This window comes from Morchella sextelata (assembly GCF_020137385.1).
Source record: "Morchella sextelata strain SCLS chromosome Unknown scls_1, whole genome shotgun sequence".
NCBI classification, from domain to species: Eukaryota; Fungi; Ascomycota; class Pezizomycetes; order Pezizales; family Morchellaceae; genus Morchella; species Morchella sextelata.
The window spans coordinates 1,537,822-1,558,170 of record NW_025408616.1 but is presented as its reverse complement, the minus strand read 5'-3'; the positions used below and the strand labels follow the sequence as shown (position 1 = coordinate 1,558,170).

Genomic DNA, 20,349 nt, shown 5'->3' with positions numbered 1-20,349 from the left:
GATTTGGAATGAGTGTATAGTTGGGGAGTCGAATGCCAGGTTTTGATGCTAATTGTCTAGGCATTGTATGGCATTACCGGTAACAGTTGATTGGTGATAGATTGGCTCCGATAAATATTATGTGCATTTATTCCCTACTTACTGGGCTCGGTATTCACCAACCCCTCGGGAGGGTGATCCGAGACGGTGGGTATGATGAGCTCACATGATAGTGTTCCGCCCAAGTCTTTTCTTCTCTTCTACAAGCCACTCTTTGCCGTACAAGTCTTCTAGAACTCGTTTCATAGAGTCGGATCCGGGGATGGAGGCACGCGGTGTGGCTGGTTTCCGGTGTCTGATATTGAGTACCCCAAGTGGAAAGTAAGGCATATCTGTAAACAAACAAGAAAGCCTCATAGAAAGAATAAATCAATTGTACGCCTTGGGTTTGAAGATACAGTCATAGACTCCGTGTAAAGAAAATTTTTACAAAATCACGTATTGTCACTCGCAACAAAGACAAATGTAAGTTTCGGCCAGGCCATTTTAATATTACTCGTGGTCTGAAGATCTCGAGTCAGATACTGTGAATGATGTATTCGACGAAGTACAATTCAATCAAATAGTGAAAGATCGCCTCTTAGACTTCTTTTTTTCAGAATGACTCACAATAATTCTTAACAAGAATGGCGGTATTTATGTCGAAGTACCAGTAAATACATACAGCACAGACAATGGAACACACGTAGTCTTTAAAAGCACAAATAATTGAGCAATAAAGCATCGGTATTATTGGCTAGATATATATACCGGAAAAGCACATATATGTAGTAGACGCTACGAGCACAGATATGGCGCTTAACAGTTGTGTCAATCATTGAAGTCACTTTTTATCTTCTTCTTCTGTGTCATTGTTGCTACACACAACACAGTGACGTTGCTCATGGCCAAGGTAAAGATAAAAATTTAGTATATTGAACATCACTGTTGATATCCCAACACATACCGTACGAAAGCAATTTCATAGTAAAAGCTACCTAATTACTAACCGCTCTCTTCCCGTAAACCCTTAACCTTTTTACTCCTCCATCTGGTATGATGACCATTTTCACATGCGTCACTACATTCCCTGATACATCCTTCAGCATTGTTGAAGGGAAAGCATGTTCTTTGTCTGCTTCGCATGGGTATGCTTCGACAATCTTTTGCCACTCGGGTGCGCTCGCGGCCACAACATGGTCGGACACAGCATTTATCGCGTAAATCTCGACAGCCTGAGGATAGTTACCGCGAAAATGAAGTGTATCAACTACAATTTCTTCAATATACCCTGGCGCGCCCTTTTAATTGGTCAAAGAATAGTCAGTTTGCATCCTGAGGACCACTTTTAGAAAAGACCCTAAAAGGCCCAGTGTTAGACAAAAGCAAAACTTACGAGCTTTACTATCACCCAGTCTATATGACCTGCCTCTCTACTCCGTTTAGTCTCCCAACCATCACCCATATCCTTGCCCCTGCCCGGGAGCAACAGGTTGTCTTTAGTACCATAGTGTTGATCACTGCAAGAGACTGCTAGTCCCCCGGATGATACATGGGCAAGGTCAATTATCGACTCTGGGTCTACGGGAAAGACCGGTACAGCGTTTCCGTAAAGGCGGAAACGAGCGATCCCTACAAACTTCTGTCAACCTTATTGCGTGCGCCCAGCACAGATCAAGATTAACGAACCTCCATCTGGGTACATGTTCAGCCTTACATGTGAGTAAGCCTTTTTTGTCGGTTCATCTAGTTTCCAAAGGTGTCGCTGGGACGGACCTGTCTCCTGTTTTGGGAGGATCTCATCCCACTGGAAACCGGTGTCAGTTACAGCCTAACCACTACGAATAGGCTTTTCATAAATAAAGGTCTAACCGTAGTGTTTGTATCAGGATGACCGCCATCGATAAATGTCCCCTCAACTGAAACTGCCGGTGCATGATTCCCGTTAAAATATGCTGTGTCGATTTCGACCCCAAGAACTGTTCCACTGGCAACTCCGAGCTATATATATATATTGTGATAAGCTCCCCAGTCCAAATAAAACCCCACGGATCCATTCTCGCCAAATTTACCTTTATTACAACCCAGTCTGCCGGTTCCTTATTATGCCTCCTGGTTTCCCATCTATGTTTAACTGAGTCAGCTGAGGAATTTTGATATTTTAAGACATAAGGTTGGGGAAATACCCATCGTACCATGCCCCCGACGGGACAAAAACTCCCGGTTTATGGACAGGCGGCGCTGGGTTGATCAAATTTTCAGCATCTGCAAAGAATTGATCGCTGAATCCGAGTACCTGGCCACCGAGTGCTGCACTAATCAAGTCTACGCCACAAGTATTCTTATTAGCTATCAGGACATGGGTACATAATCATAATTGTCGTCTAGGTAAATGAAGCTTCCTACCAATACTAGAAGACCCAAAGGTTTCTTGCACTTGAGATATATCGATACGTTGAGGCATTGTTTGATTAATTTTGTGCTTTTGAGGATGACAGGAGGTGCGGGGCTGTGGTGAAGATATATGTAGATGATCTGTAGGAAGTCTTAAGTGCTTGCTTATCGGCTGTCCCCGCGAGTCGGGTCTTGCCGCTGATATAGGCAACCAAGACCATTTAGGTTAGAGTGGATGACTAGTGTGTCTCACCGCCCCGGGAAGCTTTATGCTACTATTTCTAAAGTAGAGTATGTACCTACTGGTAGAGTACAAATGTACCTATCTAGAGTACCGCAGAATCTCAGGAATAACGAATCGGACTGGGCTGGAATACCACTTACCCATTGGTCAAGATGACCAAAAGTTACGCTTTGGGTCTGTGGGATTGAGGCTCAACAAGCATTTGACCAATCCGAAGGCCAATATTCCAGTCCAGTTCGATTCGTTATTCCTGAGATTTTGCGGTAGTAGAGTAGAAAGTATGTCACTTTGTAAATCATATGCATGTATCTGCTCTAGAGGGTAAATTGCTCACATCGCGGACCTGGAGATTACCTATGCGATCCGCGGTTGTAAATATGGAGTGGATTTGGCCGGCCCGATCAACCAGAGCGCAAATCATGACCTTTCAACGATATTTCTGCTTCCCCTCTAGCTAGGTTTTGTGGTGGGATAATCCAGCCAGCCAATGTCGCGTCCAAAAACTCCATGTATGCTAATGCGTCTACTCTATTTAAATTATCCGAATGGCAGTTTGTCGCACCCTCTGTATGTACTCTACGTGTCAAGGTGTCTAATATACTCATATTATATTATGCCAATTATACTTTATACATTCCTACTCACGGTAGAATTCTCATGTCAACAATTTAGTGAACATCCTAATATATAAAAGAATATGTTCCAAAAATGTTTCGTTAAAACCTAACCCTACACCAGGCGCCCTCACCGTTGAATGGAATACAGCAAGTATCAATCTCTTGGCTCACAAAAGGATAAGATGAGGTAGTCCCGGGGGCTGATGGGAAGGTCTACTTGCAATTGCGTAAGGGCCTGGGTACCTGTACTCGGGCTGTAGGAGATCAAATTCAGGTCCTCAAATTCTCTAATTCTAGACTGCACACATGCCTTTGGGGCGGGACAAATGGTGATCCGGGGGGTAACACCCGGAGGCACCCCTAGCAAAAGGATATCAAAGTATTTTGATCTATGCTGTGCAGTAGAGCTACATACATGTACTTGTAGTCGTCCAAATCAACGCTGTAGGCAAATTAAAATGCATCGTGAGATGTGCAGATTCCGGGGGCTTCTTAACATAGGTACCAGGCCCTTAGATCTGCACGTCTTACCAGGCCAAGGTCCTTCGGGTGCATACATGATTGGCGGAAAGTTCGGTGGCTGACTCATGTTACTTGTATAGCAATCTTAACTTTCGAATCTTCGTTAGTTTTCAATGATTAAATATACAGGTATGTAGATACACGGGTTTATAATTACGGCATTAGATATGTCACGATCACTAGCAATTCTTCTTGATAAAGTTTGGCTTGGCGGGTGCAATAGTGCGGTACTAATGTAAGTACATGTATGTACACAATGTATCCGCGGTAATCGGCATACAATTATCGGGAAGGGCCGAAACGTGGAGACAGCGAGATAGCAGGGACTCGTTGTTCGATCATTGTATTATCAGATGACGTGACGTGATAAAACTATAAAATGCGAAATTTGTCACTTCCAGACAGTTGTAGAGCTCTAGACTATCTCAGGATGAGAGAAAAATTTAGACGGCCCAGCCCATCATTGTAGTGTGCTCATATAAATTGTTTGGTCTTCTTTTGAGCTGAGGAATTCATACATACATGGTCTCTTAATTGATCTGGTCAAATCAATAGTCGCCCGCACTAAATGCCCAATATTCAGCAATTAATTCTATCAGTTATTGCAAGCGCAATACAATGCTAAACAATAACACAACAGCTTGATCTATCCTTCTGCTAGAAACAAGCGGATTTGCGAGCTTCAGGAAACAAAGAAACAAAGATGTATAAAGTACATAATATTCCACAAGAGTAGCATTTTCTGGAAGCAGAAAATATTCCCCTCACTCGGAAGATCCTCTCACTCGAAGGGTTTTCTCAGTTGAGATTTCAATCAAACGTTAAACACATAATCTTCGCGTGCCGCGAGTGTTTTGTAGCTTCCATGTTCTGCTTGTGTTTATCGTTGCTCTTTAGCTTCAAAACTGCCCGAATCTTCACCCTTTGTCCAAACCTTCTCAATGTGAATACGGTGCGTTGAGCCATTATTTGAGTCTTTTCTTTGGGGGTAATCCTCATGTTCTTGGTTTCCCATTCCACGATGAATCCGCTCAGTAAAGCAGATAGCTCTTGATCTGACATGGAGTAGTCGATTACCCACTTGTCAAGGCATTTCCATTTCACACTAATCGCAGGACCAAACCGAACAATGATATCCCACTGACCAACGCATTTGAGGCATATACAATAAAAGCCCCAAGAATTCCAAATCCACGCACGTCTCTCCACGACATCGTCTTCCAGTCTCATCTTCTTTTTGGTAAGGTCGCGGGTTTGAGATAACGCTCTTCTTATCCTTTCTGGAGCAGGCTTATTGAGTGACTGAGAAACCAAATAACACCTCGTGAGCTCTTCCCCCGCCTTAATATCTCTGTAGGAATACAGACGGATTCGTTTGATTTCCGTGCATGGATCGTTGTCCTCTATTTGGAACATATTTGGTATGCAGCTGTGATTAATAGTCATGAACACTTCACCAGTTCTGCTACTCCAGGCATCGTGATCTAGACATACCGAGAGGATAGGTTGTCCACGGCGTATGTTCTGTCTGGCAAACAAACCATAGCCAGCGTCTGTCTTGGTGTGCATCTTTCCCCAACATTTCCCCCATCCCATATCGACTGTTATTTTGTGAAAAGATAATCGGTGGATATTCGTACGTGCTTCTCGATAGCCCTCTTTGCGTTGATAGGGACCCAGATGAGCAGGACACTATAGACTCTGTTGATTGAATATAGCTTGGTATTCACATACACATTGGATAGCTAGATTAGAGTATGAAAGATCAAGACTTATTATCTGCGAATTGAGGCACTTGAATGGATGTAATCAATGGTCTATGAAAAGTGTGCCGAGTGAGGTTAGAGGTTGACGACGTTGGCTTAAGCCTTGAGGATCGACGTGTCATGCAATGGTTGAAGCTTACTCCGTGCTAGCAACTACATGTAGTGAGAAGTCACTCGGTTTCGACCACCGCCCCGGTCACAATACCGCTTAGTTGCGTGAATTGTATCACACTAATAGATTGCCCAAATGTGACCTATAAAGTGTCGTATGACCAGATTTCCGGATCGATCACTTGAGATGAGTACACGAATCCTACAACATTCAGCACACTTTTATCATAATGTATATCTGATAGAAGAATCCTTTGATACAGAGTTCGGGGTATGATAGCTTTGAGTCACAATAAATGAATTAACAATAATGACAGCTTCGAGCCACATGAGGTTGCATGCAATTAATGTATTTAAAAAAAAAAAAAAAAAAAAAAAAAAAAAAAGCCTCGAGCCACACGGCTTTTATCGAGTGATTTTTGGTGATTAAACTGCACACGTCAGCTATCTGAGCTTAAAGTGAAAATGTATCAGAACGATATTATACCTTTATGGGTCATAGATCATCCCTAGGTTGCCGTTCATAGGGTTTCTCACCCAGCTGGCCAGATTTGTATTCGCAAATAACTAGAAGTGCGATGAGCATTCGAGATTAAAACAAATAGAATGTAGATACCTGTGAATGTATAGAGTACATAGCTCATGATGATGTAAACAACAACCTTGATTAGGTAAAATAGTTTCCTCGATGTCGTCGACATGGGCAGAGCCGTGGTAACCCAGACCAAATCCCGAGACCAAATTTGCAAATCATAGATCTAGACACTCTTACCTTTCGTCATACCGTCAGTAAGCGAGCTACGGGAGATTTGCTTTTTGGTACACATTCCAGCAAATGCGTCATACATGTAGTAATATCTACGGTATGAGCCGATATCACACAGACCTGCATGAATAGCTCTTCGAATTACATCTCTGTAGCATCGCAACTCAAATTTAGTGATGTGACGAGAGAGGTGGGATGAGAAGACCAAGTTCGCTTATCGTGCATAATACTACATGTAGCAAATCTAGCGGACGGTGCCGGCCTTTGGAGAAGTGAGCTCTGTCTTCTTAGGCCTTGCTTGAATCGATGAGAGTATGTGATGCGGAGAATGAACGAACTTCTTTTGCGAAAAGCTACAGCAGTAGCAGCTGATCTGTGTTACCAACAGCTCCTTGGATTTGTATTTACGGATCTCTGGGTGTACCCTAATAAATTATGCAACTGGGCGCGGCCTTGCGGCTGATCCCCCATCCTATTGTTCGCTTTATGTGTAGTGAAACGTCATTACCCATGATTACTATTATATTGCGGGAAACACTTTTTGGGATTCTGGTTCCGACAAAAAGCAATACACTTGCAAAAGCTTATCCTAGAATCGGGCCAATAAAAGCACCACAAAAGAAGTGAATTGCAATCATTAGCAGCTTGGCGTCGTCTTGAAACACACACACGTCGTTTTGCGGTAATTTATATTGGTTGATGAAATGCTTGTTCTTGAGCTTGTGTGTCGTTGCATCGTGAGATGAGACCGATGTCGTGGGCGAGGAAGGCATAAAGGTTTGAGGGTTAAGTACATTAGTACATGTACCTACATGTAGAGTACCCTGGTTACAGTACATACATGCAGTAGAGCAGGAGATACTTGATCATGATACCAACACCATCATCTCGAATGATACCTTGTACTCTAGCTCTGCCTACCAACGCCCGATGCCGATGACCCGAGAATTGCAGTTACCAGGGGCCAAAAGGTGGGGAATACTTAGTACATTGAGTTACCGGGGAATCCTGCTGCCCTGGAGGAGAACTATGGGGAAGATCATGGATCGTGACTGGGTTTGAAGTTTCTTGGGCCCATGTGAATAGTGTGAGGCATGATTACAATCGATTAGGTTTTCCGCCTCTAATCAAGTCAACTCACGCTTTCGGACCCATCAACTGATAGTTATGATTAATTAATGGCATAAAATCATACCTATTCGATTATTCTGATTGTTTACAGGATGATATTTCAGGCCTTAGAAACCGAATTTCTTCCTAAAATTGGTCTTTCTTTAAGATCCTTGGAGGACAGATGATTATTTCCGCTGTTATTTTTCCTGGTTTTACTGTCTCTTTATACTCATGATTTAATCGATTTATTGCGAAAGACTAATCTTAATTATAATTCGAAATATCACCCCTAACCGAGTCTAATCAAATTATATACTCGATTTTTATACTCGACTATAGTCGACTCATGCCTTGCACACTACAGTATGTATGTATGTAGGTACATACATGTGCCATAAATATAGTGTGCACACCAATTTATCTAGAGCCCCTACACCGTGCAAAGTAAATAGAGGAAGCCATGCACTGACACATGTGTCCACCTATCACGTTAGATACTCTATTCCTGTTTTTAGTTGGTGGGTAGGATTTGTGATAATTTTTGCTAATAATCATATTGTTGGTACGCATAAGTATAACGGCTCTTTCCAGCCTCGAGTGCAAAGGCCCAAAGGTGACGCCGATTATCTCGATACGAAAGAGCTGAGACCTTTAAAGAATCCTTGATTCTACACTGGATCGATGCTCCGGTTCGAATCTGGTTCTAAACCCACCAACACGATACTTTTCGGACAAGCCTTGCCGATATTCAGGGATAACAGGATGGTGATATTAGTTAGAGTACAGCAAGGCAAAGGCCGAGCGGGCGAGCGGGCGGGCGGAAGCTACATAAAGTACAAACATGCGCAGTGTGCAGTTGCAAAACCCCGGTATTGTAACTCCACCTTCGTCATCAACGTTCTGGCTTAGCGCACGCCTCTGTTGCTTGTTTGCGCGTTCCAGAAGCCAGAGGAACACCAGGCCGTTGAAATCGAGAGAAATCAATAAATCGAAGTCACAAGTCAGCCGCCACCGCAAAACAGCCGCCCACCGAAACAGCTGCTGCTGCTGCCCTTCTCTTCTTTCTCCCTTCTGATCGTACCCAACCGGAAGCCGAGCAGTCCGCTGAAACCTATCTGTCTATCTGACTGTAGACCATCTGCACTCTCTAGCCGACTGACTTACACACTCACGAAGTGCTCACTAATAAGTAGAGCAGAGTACCCCTCATCCTCACCATCTTCTCCCTTTCTGTTCCTACTCCTGTTCCTACTCCTCATCCTCTCTCTCTTCTGCCTCTCCGTCCTCTGCCTCTACGCCTTATCTTATCTGAGCGACTTCATTTGGTCTCTCTTTCACTGATTCATCACCTTGAATCGTTATCTGCCTGTTGAACTGGTAGTGGCAACAGACATATCATTTTTCACTGTAAGTCAAACTCATTTCATACTTCACGTTTCCGAGGTTCTTTTCTTTTCCCTCCTTCTTTCTTTCTCTCTGTCTTCTCGGTGAGCTTTCAAGATATAATTTTTGAATTTGGAAGTTTGCACGAGGATTGGGACTTTTCCTCATGTTATCTTTCGTTGGCCCGGAATTTTTTTTTTTTTTTTTTTTTTTAGTTTTCCTTTTTTTTTTTTTTTTATCTGGTACTTTTCATTGTGGGCCCCAAGTGGCGGGGAAAAGTGTATTTGAAATCTGATTTGAGGGGCAACGTGAATTTCAATAAAACTTGGACCAGTCACACTTTCTAACCTACATAATCTCACAGACTCCATCCATCTCACAGACTTTTCTTATTTCTCAACCAGAGGGCACTTCTGTGTTCAAAGTTACAACCAGCAGTCCAGTTGAGGCTCACGAGAGAAAAAGCCCCTGCATTTACCCCTCAATCACCCGCTATCCTCCCAATCTCAACACCATGACGTCTGTACTCCCATCTGTTGCGCCCACCATACAGAAACCACCGCTTTCGCAGACTCACCCTTACACATGCAATGCTTGCCAGGTTGCATTTCGTAACAATGATCAACAGCGTACTCATTACCACACAGACTGGCAGTAAGTGGAATTTTTGGGGCTATTTCCTTTCACTGAAGTTTGCTTGTGCTGATTATTTTGCGCGCACCTTAGTCAATACAATGTGAAGCGCAAAGTTGCATCTTTGCCACCACTCTCCTCTGAGACATTTGCCGAGAAGGTGCTTAGTGCGCAGGCCAGCAACAGACTGGAACGCGAAAAAGCGTCTTTTGAAAAAAATTGCTCGGCATGCAACAAAGTTTACTATTCCCAGAATGCATATGCGAATCACCTTGGATCTATGAGACATAAGCAAAATACCGCATCGGGTTTGAACAACCTCCGCGCTGGCGGGAATGCATACACCGGCTCAAGGTCAGGACGAGTCATCGATGACAAGGATGAGACTGCTAGCGTTGTGAGCAGTACATTTTCGTTGGGCGACCCTGTTGCCACCACCACTGATGCCGATCAATCGCTCAAGGATAAAGAGAACGAGATCGCAGATGTTGAATTTGCCAATGTTGTCAAGGGTCTGAAAATCTCCTCTGATGATGCTAAAAACGATGAGACCCCCTCTCCATCTGGTGAAGAAGCCAAGACATCCGAGGAAGAACCAACGGAACTTGCGCTGGAGGCTTGTCTTTACTGCTCTTATGTCTCGCCTTCTCTAGAACTCAGCGTCTCTCATATGTCAAAGGCCCATGGGCTTTTTATTCCCGAGCGGGCTTTTCTGGTGGATTTGGAGGGCTTGATCCGTTATTTGGGTCAAAAGCTCCTCCTCGGAAACCAGTGCTTGTACTGCAACAAAACGAAGGGGGGATTGGAAGGCGTGAGGACACACATGCGGGATAAGGGTCATACTATGCTTGGATTTGAGAGTGAGGAACAGCAAGTGGAACTTGGCCAGTTTTATGACTTCCGTAGTTCTTACAGCGATGCGGAAGAGCACGAGGGTTCCGGCGACGAGGGAGAGACCGAGTCTAAACAAAGAGGCCTTAAGCCTAACTACATCGTTCGTAAAGAAGGAGAAGTTGAAGACGATGAGTGGGAGGGTGTATCCGATGGTGGATGGGAAACGGATTCTAGCGCGAGCTCTCTCGATTCAACTGAGCTTTGTGCGGTTCCCATTGACCAGAATGGCCATTCCCACAAGCATCATGGAAAGTCAGAAAAGCACCACATGCAGGATGGATGGCACAGCCATGCTCACTCCCGCGCGCACGTCCATGCCGTCTACCATGATGATTTCGAACTACATCTCCCATCTGGCCGCTCAGTGGGTCACCGCTCGCTGAACCGTTATTATCGCCAGAATCTGAGGGATCACCCATTGAACGACAAGGATGTTCGCAGGATTGCAGACACACCATACCCTCACTCAGGTGACGAAACTGAAATCGTATCGGATGACGATGAGGATGGTGGTGTTGTGGTAGCTCTTGATAGCACCGCGACACCGGCGAACAGACGAAGGTCCGCTAGGGAGGAGAAGAGATTGGCACTCATCAGCAGAGCCAATGGAGGGTTGGGTATGCTTGGTGTCAGCGATGCTACGAAGAAGGAAGTGTCGACGATGGAAAAGAAGAGTCGGGACATGGACCAGAGAGGAAGGAAACGTTACGAATGGGGAACCGAGAAGAGATCAAACAAGCAGAAGCACTACAGAGACCCGTTGCTGCAATAGATGCAGGGTTTTGTGGTTGGTACGGGCATGTTTTCTTTGTTTCGCTCATGTGTCGCTCTTTACGGGATGGTGTTTTGAGATTGGCTGGTTGTTGACTTTGGCTTCAAAGGCGATATGATCGATCCCCTTGCATTTTCTTGTGCTTATATCCCTATTTCCCGTTCATTTACCCCTTTATCTTTTCTTTCTTTCTTTCAAAGGCTATAAGCTCCTAGCTGGCTTAAGTGTCTTTTATTCTCTTCAAAAGTTTTCAATGGTCCCTGTGGTGTGTAAGTTCTTCTTTGCTTTTGCTTGCCTGCATTGTAATGGGTCTGATGAATTGATGGTTCATGATTCTGTATGCGTTTATGGTATTTTTCCGGTTTCCTTGCTATTTGTCCCCATTGGTTGGGGTTCTCAGATCGACCGACGGCGTATAGGGCGGGGGGGGGGGGTCAAGGATTGAAGATGAAGTAAATAAAGTCAATAATAGAATGGCGTTTTTATTGAGTGATGGCTTTCAAGCAGAAATAAATTCCAGGGGGGGGTAAAGTGTACTCACAAGGTATCACTCGGTGGCCCCCATGGACATGCCCGATTACCCTGTCTTGTGAGGTGAAACAACTCCATCTCCACCATAGGCTCCACGACGATTTTGCAAACTGCAGTGCAGCGCGCCTTAGCCATATTGCCAACCCAGCCTGATCACATATTTCCCAGGCCTATGGCAATGGGAGATCGACCAACCCCCCCCCCCCCAAATCTCTGCCGCCGGGGCGAGCCAACCAAGAAGCCAACCTGCAAGGAGATAAAGTGTAATGAACAAGACTAACCGCACATCCTCCCCCCTCCACATAAAAAAAAAAAAAAAAACCAACATGCGCAGGTTTATCTTTTATCTAATTGATCATGTAATCTACTCAACTTTTATCTAATAGATCACGTAAACCCTACCCAATGACTTACAGAGCCGATCGGTTTTTTTTCTGAAATATGAAATATAATGCAATTGGCACTAGCTTCCTCGCCTCCAGATCTTCTGCATGCATGGCTTTGTGAGTGAAGTGCGAAATGGAGAGTTGGTTGGATAAACAATATACTTCCCCCCCCCCCCCCCTCCCCTCCCCTTACGTGAGTAGAGAGAGGTGATGGGGATTGGGCCGCCACCCGCAGTGGGTAGGTAGGTAGGTAGGTAGGTACATGTAGGCTGTAGTAGCCGTCTATCGCTTTGAAGTAGTGTAATTGAGCTCATTGGGCCATTCATGCATGCATGCATGCCCGGCGGCGGCGGCGCACAAACGCACTTCTGAAAAAAAAACCTATTACCATCAGAGGGTAGACTTTCTTGAAAAAAAAAAAAAAAAAAAAAAAAAAAAAAAAGTAGTTCTACGCCATCGTTCTCGTGATTGGAGGAGACTCATTGTTTCCCGGTCATTCAATGGGGGAGTGGATGTCTCGGGTACGGAGGTGGAGGTGAAGGGTGAAGTGGGAATCGAACCCTAACCCTAACCAGCATGTAAATGTTTTATGGCTGACGGCGGGCTCGAGGGGATGGAGGGGAGTAGATATTGGGGGGGGGGGGGGGGGGTTATGGTCGCTGCGCATACTACTACCAGCATCCCGGTATCTAGCTATAGTACAGCCACGGCCCCTGGCTGGAGCAATGATCTTTTTCTTTCTTTTTTTCTTTTTCCCGCCATTGGATCATTGACCCCCCCTTTCTCTTTTTCCCAGTTCTACAAAACTCACTATTACTACTACTACTACTACTATTATTTTTTTTTTTTTAACCTATAACGGGGGGATCTTCTTGTTTCTCACATCTACACTTCTACCCCAAACTCAACCCAGAGCCAGAGAGAGCTAGTCCCACATCTGCCGCACATTCAAATTGACCCTCTTACCGCCCATCCACCCCTCCCACCCCTCCATGCCTGGCCACTCCGCGATACCGCCCGGACAGCTCCCCGCCACCACGCGCGGCACGGAATGCCACGCCCACCTGCTCGCGCCGCCCATGAGTACGACGTCGCCGGAGCGGACGCGGAGCACTAGCACTTGTGGCGTGGCTTCGGCGCCGGGGTGACAGGAGGTGGGGGAAGCGGGGGAGGCGGCGTCAAGCCCAACGACAAACACCGCATCACACCCCACCGACACGCTGACCAGCGGTGCGCGCGACGCCTCCGACACGTCGCGGTGCGGCGCGAGCATGTCGCCGGGCGAGTAGAGGTTTGTGATTGCGGCTTGCGGGGCGGTTGTTTCTGGCAGCTGCACGCATCCATCCACCCCCCCCCCCCCCACCTGTTAGCCCTCACACTCCTACTCCCACCACTACAGAGAAAAGGGGGGGGGGGGGGCATACGAGATCAGTGATCAACCCCGCCACATCGCGCGGAAACGCCAGCTCGGAGCCGGCAGGGTACTGCTTCAGCGTCCAGTCGTACTGCGCGCCGAGCGTGAGCCAGCGCAGTTTTTTGGCCAGCATGCGCTGCGCGGTGAGGGGGTTGTGGGTGGCGGGGTCGCGGGGGGGGAGGGGCGTGGCGGGGGGGAGGGTGAAGAAGCTTGCGGCGGCGGCGGCGGCGGTGTCGTCGTCGTCGGGGGAGGATGAGGTGGTGGTGGTGGTGGTGGGGGAAGAGGAAGAGGAAGAGGAAGCGGGCGGAGGGTAAGGCAGGGTGTAGTGCGGGTGCAGGTTCGTGGCGTGCGCGGGGTTAGAGAGGTGTCTGTGCAGCAGCGCGGACAGCAGCGCGCGCTGCGTGGCGGGCGGGAGGAGCGAGGGGATGATCTGCAGTCCTGCCCGCCCGCGCGCACATGCCTGTTAGCTATTGTGCCCCTCCCGTACTAGGCGGGGTGAGTGGTACCGGGGACGAAATCGTGCTCATAGATCGCCGCATCCCCCACCACCCCTTCCCCTTCCCCTTCCTCTTCCTCCGACCCCGCTGCCTCCTCCCCGGCCGCCGCCCGGAACGCCTTGAACGCCCTTATGGCGCGCTCGGCCGGCACGTGTCCCACGATCTTTACATGCCGCGCGTGCCACTCGCGCGCGGGCGTGTCTGCGGATGCGGCGAGGTCGAGGATGTGCGGGTCGTGGGAGAGCGCGGGGAGGGATAGCTTCTGGTAGGTTTTGTGGATGGCGCGGATGTGTGGGGGCGCGGTGTGGTGGGCGTGGGAGAGCGGCGGGGGTGCGGGTGCGGACATTGTGTGGGTGTGGTTGGTGGGGGAGGAATGGGAAGGGAGGGATGGTTGGTTGGTGGGGGAGCCGAGGCGAGGCGAGGTGAGGCTCTGTGGTGCCAAGCCGAGTGATGGGCTGTGGGTGAAGGAGAGAGGATTGCCGAGGGGCAGCTACACAGGACGGTACCTGCGCTGCCAGCCAAAGTAATTCCATCTCTATCCATCCAACTACATGTACATGTATTCCAGACCCCCCCCCGAGAATCGGCCACACAGAAGCCCGAACTCCGGATCACTCATCGCTTAATGAGCCGTTACGTAGCCCCCCCCCCCCCCCCCGTGCGGAGAGTACGTATGCTGGGTGTTGATCAATTGCAGAGGAGCGGTGATCTTGGGGGTTGATGATGAATTGTTGCCCTTGTGCCTAAAGGTCGCGATGGCATGTGTGTGTGTGTGGACGGGGCAGAGTACTCGAGAGGTACATTCTCTCAGGTACATGATGTAGGTACCAGGTACATGTATGTGGGTTGATGTCGACTGCAGCGAAATGTCTGCTTTATCGCGCGTGGAGGCTCAACTGCTCTACATACTCTAGCTGCTCAAATGCGGGCTCACACGCCCATTGGCTCGCTCCTCGGATTGAGCCCATGAACGAATACGAATTCGAATACCGTCGTGCCTGTTCCTTCAGTCCTCCTCCAATAGCCGAGGGGGGGGGGGCGGCACGGCCAGACACAGGACGAAAGAAGCTTTGGCTTTATCACTCTACTCTATCCGCGTATCCTGCCACCTACCTACATCTACAGGGACAATCCCATCCATAGACCCCCACCGGCAGATGATACTCTCACTCTTGTTTTTGCTTCCCCCGTCCGGAGAGAAGGAGGTCAAAAAGAAGGAACAGCAGCAGCAGCAGCGGCGGCGGAGTTAAAATTATCTTCACTCTGCTTAGCAGCGAGAATCTACACCCGCCAAGCTAGGGGTCAGCCTTACACACTAACCTTACCTACACGCGGGTTGGCGGGTTTGGAATGGGGTGGGCACAGGCACGGAAACACAGAACACAGGAAGAAAGTGTTTATGTGGGTGTAACCAGTTCGGCTTGGAATGTGGTACGGGAGGGGTACAGGCGGTCGGTCAGAAGTAGAAGTTGCACTGCCTGTCTTGTCTCTGTTGTGCTTGTTTCTGTCTCGACATGTGTGTGTGTGGTGGTGGTGGTGGTGGTGTGTGTAAATACCTAGAAGCACTCTAAACTGCGGGGTCGCTTCCGTCCCCATAACCCATACCCATCCACACCCAACCCTCGAGCTCTCCATGGCAGACCAGACTCGACGAATTGGCAGGCAAGATCGCAGTCTGGCGCGAACCCTATAGAGTGTCTAGATGATTTGGGGGAGGGGGGACGGCCTCGATTCGAATTCTTGAATGCGCAAATGAAGGCTGACTGGCTGCTTTTTCCCCATCACTTAGGTACGGGTTGAGGGAGGGGGGACTCTATCCCATACATACATACATACATCCTGCAGGTTCGTTCTCCAGCTGGCGTGGGAGGGGAGGGTCCTGGGACCCTGGGCCAGTCAACCACTCGTCTCGTCTCGTTGCTTTGGAGGGAGGGGGCTGAGGCGAGCTAAAAATGACTTGCAGAGAGACATCAGCCGCTGCTGCGCGTGGAAGGGGTGGAAGAAGGGAAGAAGGGGAGGGAAGAGGAAAAGGCTGGGGATGGAAAGCAAGTTAGCATGTAGGCAGAGGAGGAAGAAGAAGAAGAAGAAGAAGAAGCTAACACAGCAAAGAAGAAGAAGATCTCGAGGAAGACCTCGAGGAAGATCTCGAGGAAGATCTCGAGGAGGACCTCGAGGAAGATCTCGAGGAAGACCTCAAAGAAGACGTCTAGAAGACCAAAGAGCTGCTGGACGGACGCTCAAGAATTGCCCGCCATCCCAGGGAACCAGAAAGGGCTGTCTCGCGGAACCCGACAGAGCAGGTCTTAAAGGGCTCAATATCGAGAGGCCAGTGAATCCCAGGATTTACACGGCAAGCTGCAGACGGCCCCTGCCTGCTGCTGGACACCGCACTCGCACTCGCACTCTTTTGGTAGAGCCGAGTCGGTAGAGTACAGCACCCACAGGTTTCTTGCAGGTATCACAGAAACCCTTCCTGTTGCTGCTGTGCTGGGTTACGACGCCCCCTTTCAACCACAACCACAACCCACAACCGCAACCCACAACCTCTTAGCTGCACCACTTACCACACTTACAACAACCACAACCACAACCACTGCCAGTGCTGCTTCTCTCCCTTTTCCTTTTTTTTTTCTTTCTTTTCTTCTTTTGCCATCCCACCCCCAACATCGATAACTCTTAATCTTCTGCTTCTCTCTTCCCTCCTTCTCTTCCCCCTTCCGGTCTTTACCTGTGGTTTCTGCTGTCTGCTTTTGCCCGATCTCTCTCCCTCCCTCTCTTTTTTTTTTATCACTCTTATCTATCCGCCCGCCATCTTGGGACAGACAGATAGATGTGCTGCTGAATATCTTGTCCCCTGAACCTTTCCTCGACAGCATCCTTTCTAGGCCTAAAACATCCCCATCTTATCGCCAGCCTCCCCCCCCCCCCCCCCCCACTCCCCACCTCCCAATCTCGGAATAATATTTGACACTCTGGCTACTATCAATAATTAATTCCTATTTTTTATTATATTTTAAAGAACGCCTGCTGCTGGCAACACACTCAACCAACCAACCAACCCACTTCCTTTTCCCACCCGCTTCTCCTGCCGCCGGGGGAGCAGTCCAATCCCAGCAACCCAACATGGACCGCCTCGACCGCTCCTCGAAATGCAGCCGCCTCACCCTGCTGCTGCGCAACCTGGCCATCGCCATGGTAGCCTACGTCGCCGTCGTCGAGGTCCTCTCCATCTACCAGACGGGGTCCATCTACCCCCTCGCCAAGAAGCGCCGACCCTCCGGCGGTGAGACACCCAAGGACAACGGCCCGCTCTCGGGCGGCGTCAACTGGCGCCTGCGGCCCCAGACCCTCGTCGCAAAGATCAACGACGCCTATCTGGGCCCGCGGCCGCACGTCGACACATTCGCCAACTACACCCGCCTCGTGGAGTCGTGCCGGGGCTCGCTCAACGGCCTGGAGAAGATGAAGAACGTGCACGACTGCCTGCACTACCTGGCCTACGCGGAGAAGGACTACTTTTTCGCCCCGCAGGACCCGCCGTCGAGGGCGCTGCCCGAGTACCCGGCCATTGAGGCCGCCGCTGCACCGACGAACGAGACGATTGGGGAGTGCCCGGGCCCCGTGCAGCTGTTCCACACGTACTGGACGGGCCCGTCCACGTGGCGGGTCGAGCTGTTCATCAAGGCGTACCTGTACACGCAGAACATCCCCTGCAGCCGGCTGTACCTCTGGCTCGAGTCGGACGGGTTCCCGCGGGCTGTGGAGGACATGCTAGCCGACAAGGGCTTCGCACGGTTCCTGCCGCTCGTCGAGCGCGGGGACATCGTGCTCAAGGCGTGGAAGTTCCCCTCCCGCATCCCACTCCCGCGCGGAGCCGTAGAGGAGGACCCGGCCTACGTGGGGAGCAAGCCCGTGCGCCGCGCGAGCCCCGACGACCCAACACGGACCGTCAGGAAGGAGGTGTACATTGCGGACGGCGTTGTGCGCGACGAGGAGGACGGCAGCGAGTGGCTGGTGCTCACGGAGCGGCAGATGACGTTCCTGCCCGTGGCCGTGTCGGACGCGGTGCGCTTCATTGTGCTGCATCTGTATGGCGGCGCGTACTTTGACATGGACGTCATGCTGCTGCGCGACCTGCGCCCGCTGCTCCTGCCGCCGGACCACAGTTTTGCGGAGCGCTGGGCCGTCCACTCGCACCCGGGCGACTATAACACGGCGGTCATGTCGCTGGCGCCGAACACGTCGCTGTCGTCGTATCTTGTGCGCGGCGGGATCAGGATGGGGCTTAACTTCCACCCGAGGATTATTGGGCGCATGGCCTGGAAGGATGGGCGCAATGAGGAGTTTGTCATGTTCGAGACGGGCCTGTTCGACCCCATCTGGGGAGAGTTTAATTGGGGCCGCGAGGGCCGCTGCGCGATCCCGTGCTTTAAGGACTATGGCGTGGCGTTCTTGGGCGGTAAGGGTGCGGTGAAGGATGAGTGGGAGAGCTATGATGGGGAGCGGCTGCCGCTGATTGGCCTGGAGGAACCGACGCGCGAGCTGAAGAGGGAGGTGGAGACGTTCAGTCCCCGGCAGAGACGGGATAATGGCGAGCCGGCGTCGTCGCCGGATGAGCCGGATGTGGTGGTGGTGCCGGTGGTGGCGGCGAAGTCGAAGCCGAAACCGGGGGCGGATGGGAAGTATGGGGGCGCGCCGTATTCGCTCAAGGACGATAAGTATCCGCCGAATAATCGCACGTTGGAGAACTTCTTTAGGGGCGCTTGGAGTTATCATATCCATAACCAGGTTTGTCTTGCCCTCTGTTTCTAGTGGTTTTGGTGATTGTGGGTGGCTAATAATGTGGTGGAATATAGTGGTCAAAACACCCACAGCCAAACTCGTGGTTCGACGTGATCCAGAAGGCGCACGACGGCTTCCTCAGCGGCGAGCGCACAAACCCGTATGGCGAGAAATGGACGGGACCTACACTGCTCCCGTATGATAGGTGGCCGGAGTTTGACTGATTCCATCTTGCTATTTTTTTTTCTTTTCTTTTTTTTTCTTTCTAGTGGTTTTTTTTTTTTTATTTTATTGGGGCTTTTTTTTTTCCGTTTCATAAGGGTGTAAAAATTTATATAGGACTAGCGGTACCTTTTTTTTTTTTTTTTTAAGTTTTCGATGGGGGTTCAATTTCTTCTTTTTTTTTTTTTTTTTTTTTTTTTTGAGTGTGGAGTGTGTGTGATGGTGGTGGCAGATATTAGTGAGGAAGCGAAGCGGGGGGGCGTTTTGCATTCTGTTTTTTTCTTGTTATTACTCTTTTTTTTTTCTCTTTTCTTTCTCATATATACCCCCTTCAGTTTGGGGCAGGCAGGTGGAACTTTTTTTGTGTGTGGATGTTGATGTTGGTGATGTTGTTGTTGCAAAAGGAGCAGGCAGGCGTTGGAGCGTAAACAAGAAAGAAAGAAAGAAAGAAAGAAAGAAAGAAAGAAAGAAAAAAAGAGAATATTGGCAAAAAAGGTTTCATTTCACTACATGTAGAAGCAGAGCAGGCGGGAGGCTAGTAGTAGTAGAGACGGTTCTAATAATGAGAGAGAAAAACTGAAACGGAAAGACCCTCCTGTGGAGGTTCTTTCTGGGTTTCTCGCATATCAGGAAGAGAAATATAATGAAATGACTTTACTGCTTTAATTTACTGCCTGCTCTTGGTATCGGCTCAATTCGGCCCCTTTTTTTTTTTTTTTTTTTTTGCTTTGCTTTGCTTTGCTTTGCTTGTGTTGTGTTGTGTTGTATTTGTGCCCCGTAGAATAGAAGTAGAAAAAATAGAAAATGGTACTCGTATCGTTCGTTAGCTCGGAGGATGATGGATGGATGAATGGATGACATAAGACTGGCTGTTTTTTTGTTTGGGTGGTGGCGCTTTTTTTTTTTTTTTTTACCCGCAGATCGATCATTGACCCCCTACCACCTGTGCTACATACCACCAACCAAACAATTTTCGTTTTTTATTGTAGAAATGGGAAATGGGGGGGAGGGGGAGGGGATGGATTGTATTTTTTTTTTTTTTTTTGTTTATACTGCAATGTTTTTCCCTCCGCTCCTTTTTTTTTCGCCCATTGAAATCGCTGTCGTTGCTATACTGTTGGCTTGTGTTGGTGTTGATATTAGCTTACCTCGCGCATTCTATTACCGCCGTGATTCAATATGCATATTGTCGGTCACGCCCGTTCGATGGAGTTTTCTACGCCCCCTTTTGTGATTCTTGACTTTGCTTGGGTTTGGTAAAGAGTGCCCTTCTATATGGGGGCC

The 20,349-nt window shown here is 48.8% G+C and overlaps 5 protein-coding genes across 5 annotated transcripts; 2 read left to right on the top strand and 3 right to left on the bottom strand.

Moving 5' to 3' along the window:
• Positions 1-1,016: 1,016 nt before the first annotated feature.
• Positions 1,017-2,482, bottom strand: H6S33_000395 (uncharacterized protein; the record flags this gene model as incomplete). Its single annotated transcript, XM_044831767.1, has 7 exons — positions 1,017-1,319; positions 1,415-1,650; positions 1,708-1,825; positions 1,891-2,019; positions 2,091-2,142; positions 2,205-2,343; positions 2,425-2,482. The coding sequence occupies 7 exons, from the start codon at positions 2,480-2,482 to the stop codon at positions 1,017-1,019; spliced, it is 1,035 nt and encodes a 344-aa protein (XP_044699954.1).
• Positions 2,483-4,605: 2,123 nt separating this feature from the next.
• Positions 4,606-5,211, bottom strand: H6S33_000394 (uncharacterized protein; the record flags this gene model as incomplete). Its single annotated transcript, XM_044831766.1, has 1 exon — positions 4,606-5,211. One exon carries the CDS (start codon positions 5,209-5,211, stop codon positions 4,606-4,608), a length of 606 nt encoding a protein of 201 aa, XP_044699953.1.
• Positions 5,212-9,448: 4,237 nt separating this feature from the next.
• H6S33_000393 (uncharacterized protein) lies at positions 9,449-11,233 on the top strand (the record flags this gene model as incomplete). The annotated part of the gene is made up of 2 exons (XM_044831765.1): positions 9,449-9,588; positions 9,661-11,233. 2 exons carry the CDS (start codon positions 9,449-9,451, stop codon positions 11,231-11,233), a joined length of 1,713 nt encoding a protein of 570 aa, XP_044699952.1.
• Positions 11,234-13,075: 1,842 nt separating this feature from the next.
• Positions 13,076-14,407, bottom strand: H6S33_000392 (uncharacterized protein; the record flags this gene model as incomplete). Its single annotated transcript, XM_044831764.1, has 3 exons — positions 13,076-13,480; positions 13,575-14,002; positions 14,071-14,407. The coding sequence occupies 3 exons, from the start codon at positions 14,405-14,407 to the stop codon at positions 13,076-13,078; spliced, it is 1,170 nt and encodes a 389-aa protein (XP_044699951.1).
• Positions 14,408-17,184: 2,777 nt separating this feature from the next.
• Positions 17,185-19,067, top strand: H6S33_000391 (uncharacterized protein; the record flags this gene model as incomplete). Its single annotated transcript, XM_044831763.1, has 2 exons — positions 17,185-18,849; positions 18,918-19,067. The coding sequence occupies 2 exons, from the start codon at positions 17,185-17,187 to the stop codon at positions 19,065-19,067; spliced, it is 1,815 nt and encodes a 604-aa protein (XP_044699950.1).
• Between the last annotated feature and the right edge of the window lie 1,282 nt (positions 19,068-20,349).